The sequence below is a fragment of the Pseudorasbora parva genome, chromosome 1 (assembly GCF_024679245.1).
Source record: "Pseudorasbora parva isolate DD20220531a chromosome 1, ASM2467924v1, whole genome shotgun sequence".
In the NCBI taxonomy this organism is placed as follows: Eukaryota; Metazoa; Chordata; class Actinopteri; order Cypriniformes; family Gobionidae; genus Pseudorasbora; species Pseudorasbora parva.
This window is the reverse complement of record NC_090172.1, coordinates 47,765,847-47,785,498: the sequence shown is the minus strand read 5'-3', so window position 1 is coordinate 47,785,498 and position 19,652 is coordinate 47,765,847. Positions and strand designations below refer to the sequence as shown.

The following is a 19,652-nucleotide window of genomic DNA, read 5'->3' as shown; positions in this document are numbered from 1 at the left end:
ACCACAGAAATATGTTCCGCCTCTTTATTGTCACATGATCATGTTAGGTTAAGGAAGTTGTGAAACAGCAGCTGACGAAGATAAGACTGTTACAGGTAGTACGTAGATCATTGGACCTTGACCGTGCTAAAGTCACTGGCGACTGGGTGTCTTCATTTTCAAAAAACCTGCAGGGTGATTTTGTGTCTCGTTTTTGTTATCATTTTACCTTTACAATGCGTTTTTAATAAATTATTTGTAATCTCTGGAATTATTCAAATAGCCGTTTCATTACTTATAATTATGGACTTTTGTTTCCATAGACTCTAAACCAAGGCTTCCTCCTTCCATAATGACTGACCCTCAGCCATCTGTGCTTCTCAACACTGGGACTCAGATGCCTCTATTGGGACTGGGTACTTTCCGTTTGCAGGGCCAAGAGGACACTTACAATGCTGTAGACACTGCTTTGACAGCTGGCTACCGTGCCTTTGACACTGCTGCAGTGTACCGTAATGAGGCACATGTAGGTCATGCCCTCCGTTGCCTGCTGCCCAAGCATGGCCTCTCACGAGAAGATGTTTTCATTACTAGTAAACTGGGTCCCAAAGACCAGGGCTCCCGAGCCAGAGACGGTTGCCTGAGGAGCCTGGAGCAGTTGGGATTGGGCTACATTGACCTATATCTTATTCATTGGCCAGGTACGCAGGGGCTACAAGTGGGGGATAAACGAAATCCTGAAAACCGTGCTGAAAGCTGGAGAGTTTTGGAGGATTTCTACTCAGAAGGAACATTTCGGGCCATTGGGGTGTCTAATTACACAGTAACACACATGCAGGAGCTGCTTATGAGCTGTAAAGTGCCCCCAGCAGTTCTTCAGGTAGAGTTCCACCCAAAGCTGGTCCAAAAAGACCTGAGGGCACTTTGTAAAGAAAGAGGGGTGTGTTTTCAGGCATACTCCTCTCTTGGAACAGGGCTTCTGTTATCAGACCACATGATTCTGGATTTAGCTAAAGAGTATGGGAGGACACCAGCCCAAGTGTTGCTGAGATGGGCTGTACAACAGAACATTCCAGTACTGCCAAAATCATGTCAACCAGACCGTGTGGAGGAGAATGGACGTCTGTTTGACTTTGAGATAAGCGAGAAGGATATGGAGAGGCTCTCTGCACTTGATTGTGGAGAGAAGTTCTGCTGGGATCCAACACAAGTGTCTTAAAGACAATGATTCAATGAAATTCCAAGATTGTTCAGGTGTACAAATTTACAGCCCACAGCATAACCTACATGTCTCTTTATTTAATGCTTAGTGTAATATTGCATCTTTTATTTGACAATTCAAAATGTAATTGTAAAAGAGATGTTCTGATGCAAACAGTATATCAAACCATACATGGAAACAGATACATAGTGCCAAATACTATTGACAGGAAGAACAGTATTTGTGCTTTACACTAGTGCTACTTAGAGCAACCTTCGCTGAAAGTGGTTTATTAGTTATTATTAGACTATACTTGTTACAAACAAAAAAATATCACAATAAATGTTTTTAAAAAAAATCGAATTAAAAAAGTTACAAGGCATTGTAAATCTGTATTTTTCAAGTAATACCAGTTATGGTGTCCTCCATTCTTGCTCTAATGGGTATTCAGACCCAGTCTTGTTTTTTTGGGCTCTTGTGCTTATTGATATTGTTGGTTGAGATGATTCCAAGAGATTTTTATGACTCAGAGATGGTTATAAAACAGAAGGGATCTTCTAACTGACCAAAGTCCTTTTACAGATAAAAAAAGATTTTTGTACAGCAAAACATTGTTAATAATTTCTTTAACAAATTGTGTATTATAAAATATCTTTGACTACTTTTGATGTCCATTGTTAAAAAGTATTTAATCTGAACCTAAAAGCTGATATGGCAGAGTGACAAAAAGTCTGTTATGAACAAGCTGATATCCTGCTCACATTCACAGAATTTACTGCATATTTATTCCCAGAGCTTAAGAAAAGTCAAAGGAGAAGGAGATTGTCCATTTTGTCTTCTATGTGCATAGCACATGCCAGTGAGATAAAGTTCATGCTTTTCAACAGTCAAGGGTCCCAGTGCAGTTCATGGAAAAGGTTTAAACCAGTCAATGGAATTGTTCCTTCTCTTCAAAGCAGTGCATCCTTTTCATCTGCCATCCATTGTTTTGTACAGTAGTCTTCTTTTCTCTCCTCTTCCATCATTAATTCACTGTCAATCACTCTGCAGGGCGCGATTCAGCCTCAGACTCTTTGTGACTCCAAAGGAAGGCCAACCAGCTGGGGGATTGTCGCATCTGACGTGCTGTTCCTGCACTCTTCACCCTTTTCATCTGTAAGAGATGAAAAAATATTTTAACGACCCATTTTATGGTTAAATAAGTAGGTTTCAGTTTACTCTGTAATAGTCCAAGCCCTTCTCTGCTCCTATTATACAAAATAATTGTTTTCTTACCCCTTTATCAAGGAGGATGTCAAACTCATCACTCATTCTCCTTAGCTGTTGGCCATATTTCTTAGCTGCCCACAAAGCAGGAGGAGCAGAGCGAGATCTAGGCCTGAAATCGCCTTCATCTGCTGCTTCGGTCTCCAGTAGATCCTCATTCATTGAGAGATTCCTCTGTCTTACCAGCTGCTCTCCTACAATGACATCTGATACTGAATGACCCGTGCCAGATCAGATCGGATCAGTTATATTTAAAAGTCCTTGGTAATCCAAGCATTATAATGGCAGGAAATGACAGCCCAAAAAACTGCATACATCCATTATAAACGTAATCGTGCCAGTTATGCTTTTTTGTAAGTTGAATACGGAAACCGGTACGCCGAAAGCTAGATATTTTACTTTTTTTTTTTTTTTTTTAAATATGGATACTTTTCTTACAAAAACCCATTGATGTGCTTCAGAAGGCCTTTATTAGCACCCTAAAGCTGTGTGGATTACTTTTATAATGAATGGGTACACTATTTTGGGCTGCCATTATAATGCTTGGAAGAGCTAGGACAGTTTTTAATATAACTTGGATTGTATTTGTCTGAAAAAAGAATGCCATATAAACCTAGGATGGCTTGGGGTGAGTTAATCATGGGGTAATTTTCATTTTTGAGTGAACTATTCCTTAAAGCTAAATCCAATGCCATAACAGATTATTAAGAGAAAATACTTTGAGATTCAAATCTGAGCAATGCATCACATTCTTTACGTTTATCTTGTAAATGTGCAGTGAAGTGTATCCAGGATACAGCAGAAATGACGTGTGTTCTTTTAACTATCCCACAGGCCCTTGAGACTGGCTCACCTTTCAGCCTATCAGGCACAGTGAGGCGCTGCTTTCTCTGTGGTGATCCACTGTTATGTTCTGTCTGTCCAGAGTCCTCACGGTCTTCTGACGTCTCTGACTCATTGTCAGAGATGGAGAACATTTGCGCCATGATTAAACTCTAAGTTAAAGAAAATAAAAAAGATTTTTATTGCCAAAGTGTTTTAGTCAATGGAGGTATTGATTACTGTACTAACTTTATTTGTCTACAAGCCATGACTATGTGTGCTAACCCACATTATGAATTACCTTATCCTCAAACAGATCAAATAAGAGCAGATGAGGGATTAGCCATAACCTATTAAAATGAGGCAAACAATGCAATTCTTAATGACTAATATAATCAACACTGTTGCGCAGCATCTCATTCTTGAGACACACACACACACACACACACACACACACACACACACACACACACACACACACACACTAACTAAAACATGTTATGGTCTGAACTCAGACAGGCTTTCCCGCCGCGATCGTTTATAGTGTAAACTCACACAGACACATTTCTCAGAGCTATCTTCAGAGAACTAACCTGCTTTATCTAACTCCTGACCAACAATAAACCACAGTTACTTATTCTCAATACCAAGCAAGTTGTATAACATTTATTGTCGTGTTTGTCGAGTTTCTTTACCATGATGGCAACCATTATTAAATTTGTAGATGCAATTTTTATTTCAAGCGCTCATTTATAAAAAGGGGGACCAACGGGAAACTTCTGTTTACATTTTTGAGGCTCGATCGGTGCCACCCAAAACCCTTAAAACGAGCTTAAACCGTCCAACGACTGTGAGTTATTAACTTTTTAAAGTTTGCGTCTTGCCTTGTAGTAGTTTAAAAATCGCTTCTTGCATTACTTAATTATTAATAGTTCAACTATGGAGTTTCTTACCGATTTCTGGCGTCTTCCGGGTGTTCTGGGTCTCTGGTGTTTGGACAGGCTCTGTTTGGACTCCTGCTTCTCTCCCGACTATCACCCGTGCTGTGCAGAATAGAAGCGCAACACGATTTCACTTTTTTCTTCTTCTTCCATTTATTTAATTAACTTCGGTCTTTACAGAAATGTTCCACAGTAAAAAAAAAAACAACAACAACGAAATATAACAAAAAATATACATAAACAAAAAAGAGATAGGCTGAAGCTTATTATGCCAAACAAATCAGGGAAATAAAAAATAAACTGTAGCTACATGGACACGGGCATTAACTACTGTTGTTTACGTTAAAACGTTTTAGTTATAGATAAATAAATGGGAATCATGGTTTTAAAATCATGTACTCACAAGAGATGAAGTCTAAAAAATGGCTAATAAAGCCCGGGACCCTGATTAACCTGGGCTATTTATCAAATAAAGGAATGGATAAATACTGATGAGTTGAAATGGTTGAAGAATTAGTTTTTGAATCCTGGATGAATGGTCAATTATAGAGCGTTATTGACAACAATCATTATTCATAAACGATATCCCTAATACAATGATAACACTTTTAAAATGCTTTTAATTATTATTATTATTATTATTATTATTATTATTATTATTATTATTATTATTATTATTATTATTTTTTACATTTCATGCCCCGAATTTTTACCATGTCATGTTTAATAACTTAATATCCATTAACACAATGCTGGTTTGTTTGGTAAATGAACACTAGATGTCACTTTCTTGCAATACAGTTTTTAGTTGACGCCACAGAGTTGTAATAATTAGCATTAAATCCTCATATAGTATATAATTATAATATAGTCAGTCATTAATATAAACGTGTTTTTTTAATTTCTGGCTTTGTTTTATTTTTTTAAACTGTGACAAGTTAACAAAAAGTTGTATTTAATTGTATAATTAAAAACAACAAATGACATGTCTCTTCAATATGTCCTCATTAAAGTATTACAAATAAATACGATGTTTTGTGTTTTGTTTTGTTTACTCAAAAAACTTATTTTACCGTATTTATTAGTTCCAACAGTACTACCGGAAGTAAAAGCTCCAGTATTTTCCCCCCTCTCACTCTGGGCGCTGTGTGTTTGGTTTTCTCGAGCGCGTCGCGAGGATATGGAAGATGGCGAGCGCAGAGACAGCGGCAGAGCACGAGCGAATCCTGCGTGAGATTGAGAGCACAGACACGAACTGCATTGGACCAACGCTCCGGTAAGTCTTCATTAACCGTAGAGGAGGCTACCGGGCTTGGGGTGTAAAGTGACATTTTGGTTCAAAGGTGCCCGGAGAGCCTGTTCTCCTTGTTCGTTCAACTTCTCACTTCAGAGACTTGCCAGGAAATCTTCCATTCATGTTGTCAGGCTGGGAAAGTAGGCGCTCAGTAGCGGTTTAGAGAAAGTTTTAGTTAGTATTCCTCTCACATGGTTCCCTCAGGACACCCGGAGAGAGCAGGCGGATATTGGAGTATAATGAATAATATGCTCTTTATTAGAAAACAAACCAAAAGAAGTGTTTACACTGTTTTGTTGCTGTCCATTGTATTTAAGGAAGTAACTCAGACTTTTAACTTCTCCTCAAAACATTGGCATTTTACTTTTTTCTTAAAAAGTATTTCTCGGTCAGCTTAATAGCACATTTGTTTTTAATAGACACTAATATTTATTGGAAATTAGTTAAAAGTTGCTTATGAAGAACAAATTCAGTTGTCAGCAACTGAACAGCTATTTCTTGTGGAGTTTCTACTTTTTATCCAGCTGGAGCTAAATTTGCAAACCACAGATTTCAGTTAAATGTCAGCAAATCTCTGTCACAACTCAGAAGTGGTTTATCTTTCATTGTGTATATTTCAGTTTTTTTTAGCCTTTCATACAAATATGACAGCATCATCTGTTACGACTCTACTAAAACTGTTTATGGTGAATATCTGCTGTGAATTCAATGACAGTTAGGCTACTTAACGATCATAAGGTTCACAATGTCTTGAGCAAGTACTGTAGAGAGCATACTGTGCACAGTATTTTTTCCCACTTACTTTCCTCATTATTAACCTGCATGCCAACTATGTTGACTGGATACAGGTCAAGAACCAATCACTAATTGAATCCATTTCCTGTAACTTGGCGACCAGTTTGTGTTTTACGTTGTTGTTTAGATAGTGGAACTGTGATGCTAATTTTGGTGCTAGCAGGGTGGTGTGTGGGGCACATTGATAATGGCTTCATATTCTCACACCCTCTTAGGTTGGACTTTCATTTACAGAATGGATATTGCTTTTGCTCTCAGCAGAGCCTGGCTTCCTGGCCTTGGTCTTATTTGCATGTTTAGTTATGACATTGAACATCACTGTATGTGGTTCTTTTACCACATTAGATAATTGCATTAATGAGAAATTGAACATGTGTTCCTAATAATCCTTTAGGTGAGTGTATACAACTAATATCTCTCCTGGACTGTTATACTGCACATTAAAATGACTTCAAGTAATGCAGAGACTTTACATACATCATATTGTAAGGTCAAAATGTGTAGTAAATCATGGGTCCCTGACTTTTTTTGCAGGTTAATTGACTGCAGATCTGATGGACTGTGAGTTCTTCTATCTATGTTTCCTTAAAGTGCTAATTCAAGGACAGTGGAAGGCCTCTCACATTCTGATGTGCTTTTAATGGATGGTGTACACATTACCAGATGAGGCTGAATAAAATGTAAACAAGCTAATCGATGACTTTTTTTAATGGTCGGCTGAGATCGACTTCCTGCCTCTGGAACACTATCTCTGTATTTTTTCCTCCTCATTTAGATGTCTGTTTGAGCTTTTTGTTGCCATTTTTAAATGCTCCTCAGATTAAGCTCAGATGCAGTTGATAGTGTTTTACCTTTATTCTGTTGACGTGAGCAGGTTTATTCAAATCCCTTATATTTCTAAATTAGTACCTCTTTCCAAAGAATTTTCTGCTTTTTGTGGCACAGCTGTCAGCGAATGTGACTTGATTTCACAAGAACAGTGTGTGTTTTGTTAGTAGATTCAGCGCATGTTGGTATCAGAATTTATAGAATGCACGGCTGTCTGCGTTATATTGTATCCTTGTGATCTGGTTGATGTCTCATGTAACGCGTTTTCTTTCCAATGTGTGCAATTGCAGAAGCTTGTAATCCGATAGTATATTTAAATGATGTGCTGACTCATAAGTGTGTGAGAGAACTATATTTGGCCTTATGAAGATGCTTCTAGCAAGACGTCTGGGGCCATAGTTCTGAAATTGTGTTGCATGAGAGAGTGAGTGCTGAGACAGCCTGGGCTGGTCTGTCTTAGTGAGTCAGTTTCCCCGGACTGCGCTTCCTCCACTCAGACCCAACTCCAACTATAATCACTTGATTATTTTGGTCAGTCTCTTTATGTAAATGTACTGGTTATGGTTATTATTTTAAATCGCATTTTAAGTGCCACTGCAGTATGTTATGTAGTGTGCTGTGCAAGTCGTGATTGGCTTTTTCATAATATGCATACACGTCAGGACTTGTGATGACATTCCAATGGTTAAGCCCTGTAGCATAATTCACGCATAAAAAAAATCAGTCTGCCTTTACTTGGTCTACTCATCCTTTTGCAAGGCAGCTAGGAATTATTTTGTCTGCATGACATGGAAATCTATTTCTAAATTAATGTAATCAAGTAGTTAAATAATAAATCTTATTGTGAATGATTTATCCATTCATATGCTTTTTTTTGTAAGCTTGTAATTTTTAAATTTAATAACTTGATGGCTTCTCTCTGGTGATGTATGCTGCACTCCAATCATTTAGTCCATTTAATCCTGGCCCTTTACAAGTTCATTTTCAGATCTGCCTCCAACCTAGGGCTGAGACGATACACCTGATTACTGTACTTTGCAGCTGATATGATATGCAATGCAGTTCATGTACAAGTCCAGAATAAAGATCAGCCAAAATTAAACTAAAAACTGTCTTATTGTGACAGTTACACTGGTTATTGTGTGTTTGGAGCACAAAACCGTCTGTTTCCGATTTATGGCTGGTTGAATTTTGTGCGGTGTGAAACTGTGAATTTTGAGGTTGCAGAGAATACATTTTAGGAGTAGGGATGAAACGATTACCGGTTTCACGATCAACCACGGTAAAATGTACTGACGGTTAGTAATATTGTTTAAAATTGAATTATCATTAAAACCGTCAGTGATTATCACGATTTTGAAAAGTCGCTGTAAATCCTATCCAGTCTGGTGCAGGCGCGCGCAGCACGTGACGCAGCGCTGTTTTCTAAATGAGAAGAAATGACAGAAGGAAGTGACAGCACCGGGAGATTTTCCAGCCTTCTAAAATCTGAGGTGTGGCCATATTATGGCTTTTACAAAAGTCCTGAGTGAAAATTAATTGGCAGAACATGCCAGAAGTCGCTGTAATAGTGGAAACACTTCAAATCTGTGGAGATTTGCGAACACAAGGCAAGTGGACTTTGACCTCAATACCAAACGTACGTCTGGGAAATAATAACGTGAAGCTTGAGCCAAAGACGAACGAACACGCTCAGACACGACTAGGGTGACATTTAAGGAATAATAATCAGGGCTTGACATAACACTCGCCATTTGTTTGGTGTATTTCGGCTGTGGCGTCGTGTAACAGTCACTCACACTAGTCACTGTTGCTAGTCACCTACTTATTATAGGCTTCTCAAAAGCTATCTGTTATAATCGCGTTGTGCATTATAACCTATCACACGTGTTTCTATTGCGTTTATGAATGCAATGTCTAATAATCAGATGCGTTCAGATAAACCGTTTTGTTCAGAGCGCGCTCTCACTCACTGTAATCTGCACTCAAAGCAGAGATGAATGTCCGATGATGTACGCAGGAGATTCATTCAGCATACGGTTGAATGTTTTTATTCTAGCCTATTTCAGCAGCAAAAATAATTTAAAACAAACACCACAGAACCATAGCGCATCTGATATGACTGGCATAAAGTTGGCTTGATGTTCGAGATTCGCAAATTTAGAGACCGTCTCTAAAGTTACATACAACATTGGTATGCGCGGTTGTATAAAACTGACTGCAAACTGTTCATCTAGTTGTCGGGTATAATGCACACCTTTTGGATTTTTGATATTTAATAAAATAAACTGTCATATGAAAATTCATATGATTTTCATCATATAAAAATATGGATATGATTTATTTTACTGGGATACTGTTTGGGCTCATACACAAACTATGCTAGACTTAAATGCGTCATAGCTGATATAGGACACTGATGAGAGTATTGCTTTAACATATTTATAAAGATAATATTAGAGATTATATTTACACCAAATTATTATTTATGCATTATATGGTGCTATTGACGGCAGCCAATATAAGGAAGGGCATGGAGCAGCTTGATTTATTTGTTGTTCGTTCATTTTCAAATATTAAACTTGTTAAAATGTTTTCAGTGTGTGCATTGGTTCTTTTTGAACACTTTATCTCATTTGAACAAAACCATGATAATATTGATAACCGTGATAATTTGGGTCACTAAAACCATGAGGTTAAATTTCTATACCATTTCATCCCTATTTGGGAGCACACTGAAAACCCTAATAAGTTGATTTAACTCAGTTAATTTGAGTAAACTCGTTCCCTCAATTCAATTGAGTAATGGAGTCTCCCAAAACTTGTATATTTAAGTTCACTTAACTTGGTGCTCACATTCACTGTACTTAAATTGTTAAGTTCACCAAACTTGGTACACTAGTTCAGCACACCATGCTGGGTTCTACCAATCAAAACTTCCCCATGGGTCCCAACATGCATTGCGGCATGAATAAATTATGCATCTAAATTGTGACTAATTTTCTTTGATTCTTACTATTTGTTTTTTCTTTTGCTGTTTTGTTCTGATGTTTTTGTAGCTTGTTTTATGTTTAGAGTTCTAAAGCAAACACTTTTTTTTCAAACACACATGATGGAGAACACATCTCCATCATGGTGATTTTAACCAAAACTATTATTTTCATTAAAACAGAAATAAAGTAAATCTGGTTAGCTAAAAGTTAGTTCACATATTATTGTTAGGTTTAGTAAGTAGTAACTTAAAGTAATTTTTACTTATCGAATATAAGATTGCATCACAATGAAAAAGTCTCCATCTTATTTTGAATCAGCAACAGAAGAGGCGAAAAGGACCGCCTTTTATAAATGTCCTCCAATCGGGGAATTAGTTCTCGTTGCCAGACAGAAGTCCTTGCATGGCCAATCACATCAAAGCAAGACCAGAGTGAGCTTTTTCATGATTAATTATGATTTTGAGGTCATACAACTTGAAATCTTAACTTTATGCATTTTGTAGGTTAATAAGTTATACTAACTTATATTTTTGAGTTTTTGGATTAAACTAATAATATTACTGTTTTGAGCCTTGATAATGTGTTGTTAGTTATTTTTCGGTTACTTAAATATGGTTCTACAATAATTTTATGAAGTGACGATAATTAAACCAACTAAATAACGACTTATATATTGATGGGCCAATTTCAAAACAAAGATTCGAACGGTTATGAATCAGCGCATTCAGGATTATTCTCTAAAACTAAAAACTATTCTCGTTGCTTCATACAATGATTGTGCAATCACTGTAGTGAGATGGGCTTTGTAATGACATATTTAGTGCCTTTTATGTGTCTTGAGAGAGGAAATTACATTGGTGTCAATAAAGGCCTGTCTGGGCCATCGGATTTCAACAAAAATATCTTCATTTATGTTCCGAAGATGAACTGAGGTCTTACGGGTGTTGAACGACATTAGGGTAAGTAATTAATGACTGAATTTTCGTTTTTGGGTGAACTAACCCTTTAACTGTAAAGGGATAACAGCGTGTAATTGAATATAAATATATGATTATACTGAATATAAAATATGTTCTTCTTATCCTGTAAATAGGTTATAAACAAAGGACAGTACTGAACTGTACTAAACCGTACCGCTCGGTGGAAATGAGCCAAAACTAGCAGTCAACAAATTGGTTCTGAATCTGTAATTCCTATTTTTAATAGAGCTGCACGATTAAAAAGAAGGCAATCTCATTCAGAGCTACATATATGTGCTCCCGCTTACCCAGAGAAAGCAGTTGTCATGTAGTACAGGTATGAAACAGCTTCACAAACAGTCTTTTCAACCACACAGTATCATAATTTGATTTATAATTACTTAATAGCTAGGCTACAATTAGACCTAGAACTTCTGTCGTTCTTTTTTTATACCCTTAAATACCTTTTAATACTTCTTTTTTAATTCCTTTTATTTGGGTCTTATTTATTAAACAATCGGTGCTGAAATGCAGGGAACAAACAAAAACACTTGCACAACTCAATTTCTTCTCCCGAAAAACAAAATCTATCAACTGTTCCTTTAACGCTAGGTTCTTTGGGAAGGTAGACAAGGTTTGTCTTGGCCTGGCAACCAAAAATACACTTCTTTTGGTGACATTGTTGATTTTTTTCCTTTGACTTGTGTAGCGTAGCCGACGACTTCCCTAAAGCAGAGCAAAGCACTTTAATGGGTGTACTGCTTTCGTTATCTCGTTTTGGTCGAATTTCGCGATCTGGTCGACGGGTGCGTAAGCCCTTCTGGGAGAATTGCTTATACTAGCCAAGGAAATTCCGCCCTTGTTGACATCACACAGATCCGTACTCGAACAAACTTTCCGAAAACTTGTGAGAAACCGGAAGAAGTATTTTTTGGCACAGAAATATTGCGTCAAACATTCAACTTGATTTTTGAAACTTTGTCTATGTTTAGCATGGGAATCCAAGTCTTTAACGGTGTAAAAAGCTCAGTATGAAAATAGCATTTCACCCCCTTTATTGTTACATTACTTCAAAAAAAATTCTACCTCTGTATGATGCACAGAAAGATCAGTATTATCATACAAGATGCTAAGCAAAGCTGTATTATCAGCATATTTAATTGTATTAATAGCAGCGCTAAAATCAACAAATAACAGCCGTGCATAGGCTTTTGGATTCTCCAGATGTTTCGCAATAGCATTAGTAATAGTGTTAATAGCTTATGTCAATCTTGAGTATCTATAGAGTAGTATGGCATCCTTCATATCTCCGAAAAGTCTTTAGTTTTATTATACTAATAAAAGAAATATAGGCTGTACCGAGTCTTTCCGGAAAAAAAAAAAACGAGCGGCTGGAGGCGTATCGTGTGGGCGGAGCTAAAGAATGACCAGTGCGCACAAAGCGGTGTCGTCCTCAAGCGTGGAGAATAAAACGTTACTTTAATAAACCATGGCTATCAATCAGATTCAACTAATACAGATATGATTCAGAATTAGATCCGAAGGATTAAATAAATTGAACAGGAGAAGCAGCAACAGCAGGATGTCCGTCTCTGTGGTATGTCCTGTATTTAGTGGCCTGTCAACTTTTGTGTGTGTTTGCTCGTGGTTTAAGATGACATGATTTGGTTTATGGACTATTGTATGTGACTAAACCTTAGCAGTAGCAAGCAAAACAGGTTTGCATGTCAGACTAGTGTATAGAAAAACAATGGAGTAGCGCATTTGAATGACGAAGTACGCTTTGTGAGAACGCTAGGTTTATGTTTGGGTGGTTTTACAATAAACAAACTGACACCTATATTGGTCAGCTAAACAAATGTATTTAAACACACACCATAGATCGCATAGCCTAGAAATCTAGACGCACGGCAGCAAATTTAATCTGCCCGCAAGTGTCGTCTAGCAACTCTCAATACCCTTCTGAGCTGTATTCCCCTAACTCTTGCCGGACCAATCACATCGTGTATAGAGTCGGTGGGCGGGGCCATAATGGCGACGGCCAAGTTGTGTTTGCGTGCTTCTAGTAAACACAGAAATACTCTGCGGGTGGACAGAGTATTTTTGACACAGAAATACTCCACCAAACGTCCAACTTAGTTTTTGAAACTTTGTCTACATTTAGGATGGGAATCCAAGTCAGTTAACAGTGTAAAAAGCTCATTATGCATGAAACATGCCCCCCCCCCCCCCCCCCCCCAAAAAAAAATAACTGAGCAAACGTACATTTTAATGTTGAAGTCAAGTTTGAGCCAATTAAATTTTTTTTAATTCAGGTAACACTTTCTAGAACGAAATTGAGTAAATGTAAAAAATCTGTGGAACTACACTGTAAAAAAAATTCACTTGTCCAATTGAAAATTTTCAAGTGACTGATCACATCTAAATTTTTCAGTTGGCTGAATTGAAATTCTGTGAATTGATGCAATTGAAAGCACAGAATTTCAATTCGGCCAACTGAAAAATTTAGATGTGATCAGTCACTTGAAAATGTTTTAATTGGACAATTTTTTTTACAGTGTAGTTACTAAATAATAATGAGTTGAAAGCACTTGAATTTTTTTACAGTGCAGCTGGATTGAATTAAGTTTTTAAACACCATTGATGCTTGAACAGAGGAGAGTGAAAGAAACTCTGGGTTTACTGAAGAAAACCTGCTCCAGACCAGGTTAGGTTCAACTGACTCCAAGTATAAGTTACCTCTTTCATAAACAGCTTCACTTAGCTGTAGGGCTGGGCGATATGGCCACAAAAAAAAATCCCTGATTTTTTGCCCAAAAATTCGATTTACGATTTTAATCGATTTTTTTTTTTTTCTTCCCCTCCTACTTAAAATCAATCTGCATGACAAAGAAATTGTTAAAAACAAGTTTTAACTTTATTTTGTTTAGGTAAAATATTTGCGGCTTGGTAGAGTGCCTACCTGGGGTGCCAAACTTTCAGCATGTGAATAACCCAGACCATTCCACAATATAAATGGGCACCATATTTTTTGCAATATACAGTATACATATCAAAGGTTTATTAATTGATATGCAGATCAAATTAACTTTTATTAACAACAGTACTGTGCAAAAATGTATAGGGAAAATTTAAATGTTATGCTATTTAATAATATGGTAATGTTATTATTAAATATAGATTAACATTGTTCTTCAATATTCTCACACTGAACTGACCGACAGCTTCAGTTATTATAAAATGAGCTCTACTTGCTTTCTGTGTAATATAGTTTTTTCATGAGACTTTGTGACTTCATATTTTTCTCCATATATTAGGGAGTGGAAATGGCTAATAAGTGCTCTTCTCCTGCTGGTTATAGTGGTGGGCACTGCATATCTTTTTTTAATAAAAAATGCTTGTTGCCACAAAATGGATTAAACATTAAAAAAAAATAACTAAAATACTATTCCTTTCACAAAACCCCTTTAAACTTTTAGTTTTACAAACCATCACATTAAAAATAGCATATTTCAGATATTTAGAGCTTTGAAGTGCTGGAAATAAGTGCAGACAGTACGTGTACAAATAAGTTTAGCCTACGAAACCATTGGAAAGTGCTTGAATTTCAATCTCAATAGGTTGTACGAATCCTAAGATAAATAATGACAAACATTAAATCCATGTGGTTTTACTACAGTAAATCATGGTGAATGTTGGTGATTTGTGACTGAAACCCCTGACCTTCGCTCATGTTGTCTCCATGTCAGCTCTGTTTGATCTGATATCTGTGGTTCATAAGAGATGATTCTGCGCCGAACGCTTCCACTAGATCACAGTAGCGCTGTTATTAATTCTGTGGTGAATTTAAAGGCTCTCTCTCTGGATCTCCAGCGCCGTGTATCGTGTCTGTCACGAGATCGGCCCGTGTATGAGCTCGCGCTGCATTCGTTGTCCGCGCAGCTCAAATGAGCGCAGTTCCGTTCAGACTTCAAACACACTTTGCAGTGGGGTATTGTTAAATGTTCTGTGAAAAACTGAACCAATGACACTGTATGTTGTTGTCCTTTTTGTTTGTGTATCTCTGTGGCACTGGCAAACGCGCGGGGGAGGGCTCAGCCATTACGGGAGCCCAGAGGGAGCGTCGGCGGATTTTAAAGAAAAAAAACGATTTTCATTCACAAAAATCGACATGAAACTACAAACTCGAATTAACCCATAAAATCGATTTATCGCCCAGCCCTACTTAGCTGCTTTCTTGGGTTTGCCCCTTCCAAACGGAACCCAGAGTTCCCCTCATTTCAGGGTTAACATACTCAGAGTTTTCCCTTAACCTCCTTTCTGAAACAGGCCCCAGGACTCTGTGTGGGCAGTTGTTGTCTTGACCCCTGTAGAGTGATTACTACTTCAAAAAGGAAGAGCAGACTGCAGCTTTGGAAACAAGGCTCTTTGTTCCAATTATGGCAAGAGGAATGTTGTAAATATTTTGGCCTCTCCTGCATCCACCTGAGGAATTTCGAACAAACACTTCAGAGCACTTGAGCTAATTATTGTGTAGGAACGTTTCTTAAGGATTGATTATTTAAAGAACTGAGGCAAAGAATTGTATCAATGTTTCATAGGATTTCCATTTGCAGTAAAAGCTATTAATATATTGCCTATAAGGCCTAATCCAATTTAATTCCCTTACCCCTAGAAAGAGAATTAGAGACCCCCCTACCCCTTCGTTTTGCGCATTTGCGTGAAGGGGTAGGGGCGTCAAACTACAGCGCTGCTAGAATGCGTGTAGTGATGTTGCCATTCGGGATCGATCACTTGTGTGTTTCTCTGTAGCTTACTAAACCTGCTATTTAAATGATGTGAATACAAATTAATAATACAGTTTAAAGAATTATCTGGAGAAATATCATCCTTCATAACGCAGTCACTATTTACATCTCATATCGTCTGTATACTCGTGCATTACCAAGGCAACAACTGACTCGTTTGTATTATGGGCTTGTAATAGGTTTAACAAGTCAAGGTTCTTGAGTAAAAATCAGGGAATAGTGATTGCAATGGATGTTATAAACGTGTATGAGAGAGAAATTAATGAGGGGTGATCTGTTATGTCGACTGTAAACGGAAGGATGTTCCCTTTCAGTCGGTCACGTTCGACGTACGTCAGAACTGAACCGACGAATGGGATCTTACTTTAGAGACCAATCCTACTTCGAGCATCTAACAACGAGCCAATGAAATTTGGCATGCGATCACGCATTCCACGCTCCGCCCCGCAGCGCGGGTATAAAACAGGAAGTGGAATGATAGATCAGCGCTTTCTACTTCGGAGCCGAACAGTGCTATTTGCTGTTTCTACGAAGAGCTTTCTGACTACGAGTCTACAAAGTGTTTGAGAGTTTGCCAGTGCGGGTGATACGGCGCGTCAGTGAGAGACCGTCTACATCAGTGATTGAGTGTTCAAAGAGCTGTTGGTTCGCTGAGCGTTTCCTTACACACATTACAGTTGGTTCGCTGGGCGCTACACACACATACATATCACTGAGAGCTCACGCAGGCTTGCAGATCGAACTGTGTGGAGCCGCGGTCATCTCCCTGAGTGCTTCAGCACGCTAAAAGAGCAACTTCCATTCACAAAAGAGCAACACGGTTTGACCCTGCGTCTTTTTCAAGATGTCATTCAAGCCGTGTGTTTCTGGGTGCGGTCGATTTCTGTCTCCGCTTGACGGACACGTTCGTTGTCTCTCGTGTCTGGGCGCACAGCACGCTGAGGCTGCGTTCGTGGATGAGACATGTTCCCATTGCGGGAATATGTCCATTGCAGTGTTGCGGTCCCGTCTCCAGTACCTCAGAAGAGGTGGAACGCCATCGTCCATCCCCCGATCTAGTGGTCCTCCAGCTGCAAAGCAGAGGGCTACTACTTTGGCTGATGACCTTGGTGGGGACCTGAGGGTGTCGGTCAGGGTAAACCCGACGGGTCTCACGGCTCCTCGGGCCCCTCCCCCCTCCACTGTACCGGTGGAGCTTCCGGAAGGGCGCGCTGACCTCCCACTTGGAGCGCCAGTCGTCTCTTTTGGGGCTCCGGCGGAGGACCAGATGTCGGTTGCTGCATCGGGGGATGAGCTAATGGGTTCCGAGGATGAAGACTCGGCTGCGTTGCCCCCTTCGGGTGTGACAGCGTTGCCCGAGTCTGACCCGGAACTTACGGCTATGCTTGCCCGGGCCGCCGCAAGTGTCGGGCTTGAGTGGAACCCTCCACCACGTCCCGAACCTTCGCGGCTGGACGATTGGTTTCTCGGGACGGGTCGCGCTGGTTCTCAGCGTCCCGCCCCGGTGCCATTCTTTCCGGAAGTGCATCAGGAGCTCACGAAGTCGTGGGTGGCGCCGTATAGCGCTCGCCAGCGATCGACTGACTCCTCCATCCTCACCACTCTCGATGGTGGTGCAGCTAAGGGTTACGAGGGGATCCCTCCAGTCGAGCGGTCGGTTGCGATGCATCTGTGTCCTAAGACCGCTGCGGACTGGAGGCACGCCCCGCGTCTCCCCTCCCGGGCGTGTAAGTTCTCGTCCGGCTTGACGGGCAAGGCTTACTCAGCCTGCGGAGAAGCTGCATCAGCTTTGCACTAGGGCTGCAACGATTCATCGAGTAACTCGAGTTAATCGAATCAAAAAAATCCTCGAGGCAAAATCATCTGCCTCGACGCTTCGCTTAGTCCATTTAACTACACACAGATATTGCAGAAAGACATTTTTTGTGTAAGGACTCGGAGTATGAGCGGATTGCGGTTATATCCGCGGTTCAGGTGCATAAACATCCCAAACATTGCAGGTGGATGAGAGAAATCGTTAATATGTTGATTTTAATAAAGACGCGGAACTCTCATATCACGCTAAAATGCAATGAATGCGTGTCGTTCTTTAACTTTCGTTTTCAGCTCATGTCGAGATCAAAGACCGCAATGCGAGAGAGAGAGAGCGGGCGGGCATCAGCACTGGTAATATCATTTAATATCGCTGTTTTTAAATGAAGACAACTGTGTGTTGAGCTTCAGGATGCGACGCTGAACATTTAAGTTTCATTTGCGGCAGTTCACGCGTCAGCTGAGGAGATACGAGCAACTCCAAACACATGAACGCGATGGAGTTTGCAGCTTTGCACATGGATCACCGTCATTGTGATGTGTGTGAAATCTTTAATGAGACTTTATATATCCTACTTGATAATATCTTCGAAATGCACCATTAGATGTTCTCAATACTAGGCGCAACAAATATCAGAACAAGCTGTAACGCGCGCGCGCGCGTGTGTGTGTGTGTGTGTGTGATGAGCAGCGCTCGTGCTTTCAGAGCTCAGAGCTGCGTGCTTTCATTGATTTGTGTAATTTAAATATCACACTTTAATCATATTTATAGCTACTAACTTAAAACAAGCTGTGTTACAATGATGAATGATTAGCTCAAAAGATCAGCATGTGTGATGTAGGCCTACTTTAACTGAATTAAACATATCTCGCGTTTGATCACGTTCTAGCGGTTATTCCTCCGTGTGATGTATAGGTTGTCGACCCTGGCTTATGTAAATGTAATTTTGCCAAAATATTTTTTTTTGTTTTGTTTAGCAACCTACTTCAGTGTAGCTAATATGTGACGATAGCATCGCGCTTAACACGGAGGATTTGAAGTTGTGACCACCTGGTGCGGATGGATGGTTTGCTTCTAACAGCTGATTCGGTGACGATAGAGCTGATCCGCACATCTCTTGCTCCAAGTTAACCTGTCCAATACATTTTGCTTCAGTAAAGGAGTAAATAAGACAGTAAATGCTTATGTCATGCCTGAGCTGAAGTTGATACATGAAAGTTAAGTTGCACAACATAAATACAATGTTTAGTTATTTATAGAATATTTATAGAATATTAGAATATTTATATTATATAGAATTTAAAGAATATTTATATTATTTATATTGGCATTATTGTTATTTATATTACTACTATTTAGATTTATTGGTTGTAGGTTTAGTTTTAGATTGAACTATGTTTACCTTTTTAAAGTAATTTGAAATAGATTTTTATTTAATATAATATGGCAATTGTATGCATTAAAATTGTTTAGTTTCACAGTTATTAATGTATGCAATTTCAGCAATAAAACTTAATTTTTCTAAAAAGAAGACAAATTAGATGTTAATTTTAAGATACGCGTCTTAGTGTCTCTTATTGCTCTTTAATAAAGAAAAAGTAATTATTTTCCGATTAATCGATTAATCGATCGATTAAGTGGTAGATTAATCGATTACAAAAAGAATCGATAGCTGCAGCCCTACTTTGCACGCCATGGCGCTCCTGCAGGTCCACCAGGCCAAAGCGCTCATGGAACTGCACGAGGGTGGTTCCGACCAGGCAGTTATGCAGGAACTGCGTGCCGCGACGGACCTCGCCCTCCGGGCGACGAAAGTCACGGCACGCTCCCTGGGTCGGGCGATGTCCACTTTGGTGGTCCAGGAACGCCACCTGTGGCTGAACCTGACAGACATGCGTGACTCGGACAAGGTTCGGTTTTTGAACGCCCCTGTCTGTCAGGCCGGCCTCTTCG

At 39.2% G+C, this 19,652-nt stretch overlaps 3 protein-coding genes across 6 annotated transcripts in view; 2 read left to right on the top strand and 1 right to left on the bottom strand.

Annotated features, from left to right (window-relative positions):
• The first annotated feature begins 91 nt into the window (after positions 1 to 91).
• Positions 92 to 1,562, top strand: zgc:101765 (uncharacterized protein LOC450036 homolog). The gene is made up of 2 exons (XM_067443635.1): positions 92 to 174; positions 303 to 1,562. The coding sequence occupies exon 2, from the start codon at positions 332 to 334 to the stop codon at positions 1,196 to 1,198; it is 867 nt and encodes a 288-aa protein (XP_067299736.1). The 5' UTR covers positions 92 to 174; positions 303 to 331; the 3' UTR covers positions 1,199 to 1,562.
• On the bottom strand, positions 1,259 to 5,412 carry badb (BCL2 associated agonist of cell death b). 2 transcript variants are annotated; one of them, XM_067443656.1, is made up of 6 exons: positions 5,283 to 5,412; positions 4,222 to 4,311; positions 3,570 to 3,618; positions 3,300 to 3,441; positions 2,456 to 2,640; positions 1,259 to 2,333 (listed from the first exon to the last, which is right to left on the bottom strand). In XM_067443656.1, exons 4-6 carry the CDS (start codon positions 3,430 to 3,432, stop codon positions 2,220 to 2,222), a joined length of 432 nt encoding a protein of 143 aa, XP_067299757.1. In that variant the 5' UTR covers positions 3,433 to 3,441; positions 3,570 to 3,618; positions 4,222 to 4,311; positions 5,283 to 5,412; the 3' UTR covers positions 1,259 to 2,219. The 2 variants fall into 2 exon arrangements, with proteins under 2 accessions (XP_067299757.1, XP_067299748.1); XM_067443647.1 differs by lacking the exon at positions 3,570 to 3,618 and having other exon boundaries at positions 5,283 to 5,411.
• exoc6b (exocyst complex component 6B) overlaps positions 5,298 to 19,652 on the top strand; it is a 123,423-nt gene continuing 109,068 nt past the window's right edge. For 2 of the 3 annotated variants that reach the window (XM_067443512.1, XM_067443497.1), the window contains exon 1: positions 5,298 to 5,485. In XM_067443512.1, the coding sequence (XP_067299613.1) occupies positions 5,397 to 5,485 (89 nt within the window). In that variant the 5' untranslated portion in view covers positions 5,298 to 5,396. The remainder of the gene's footprint in view (positions 5,486 to 19,652) is intronic. The other variant, XM_067443506.1, reaches the window with a different exon arrangement.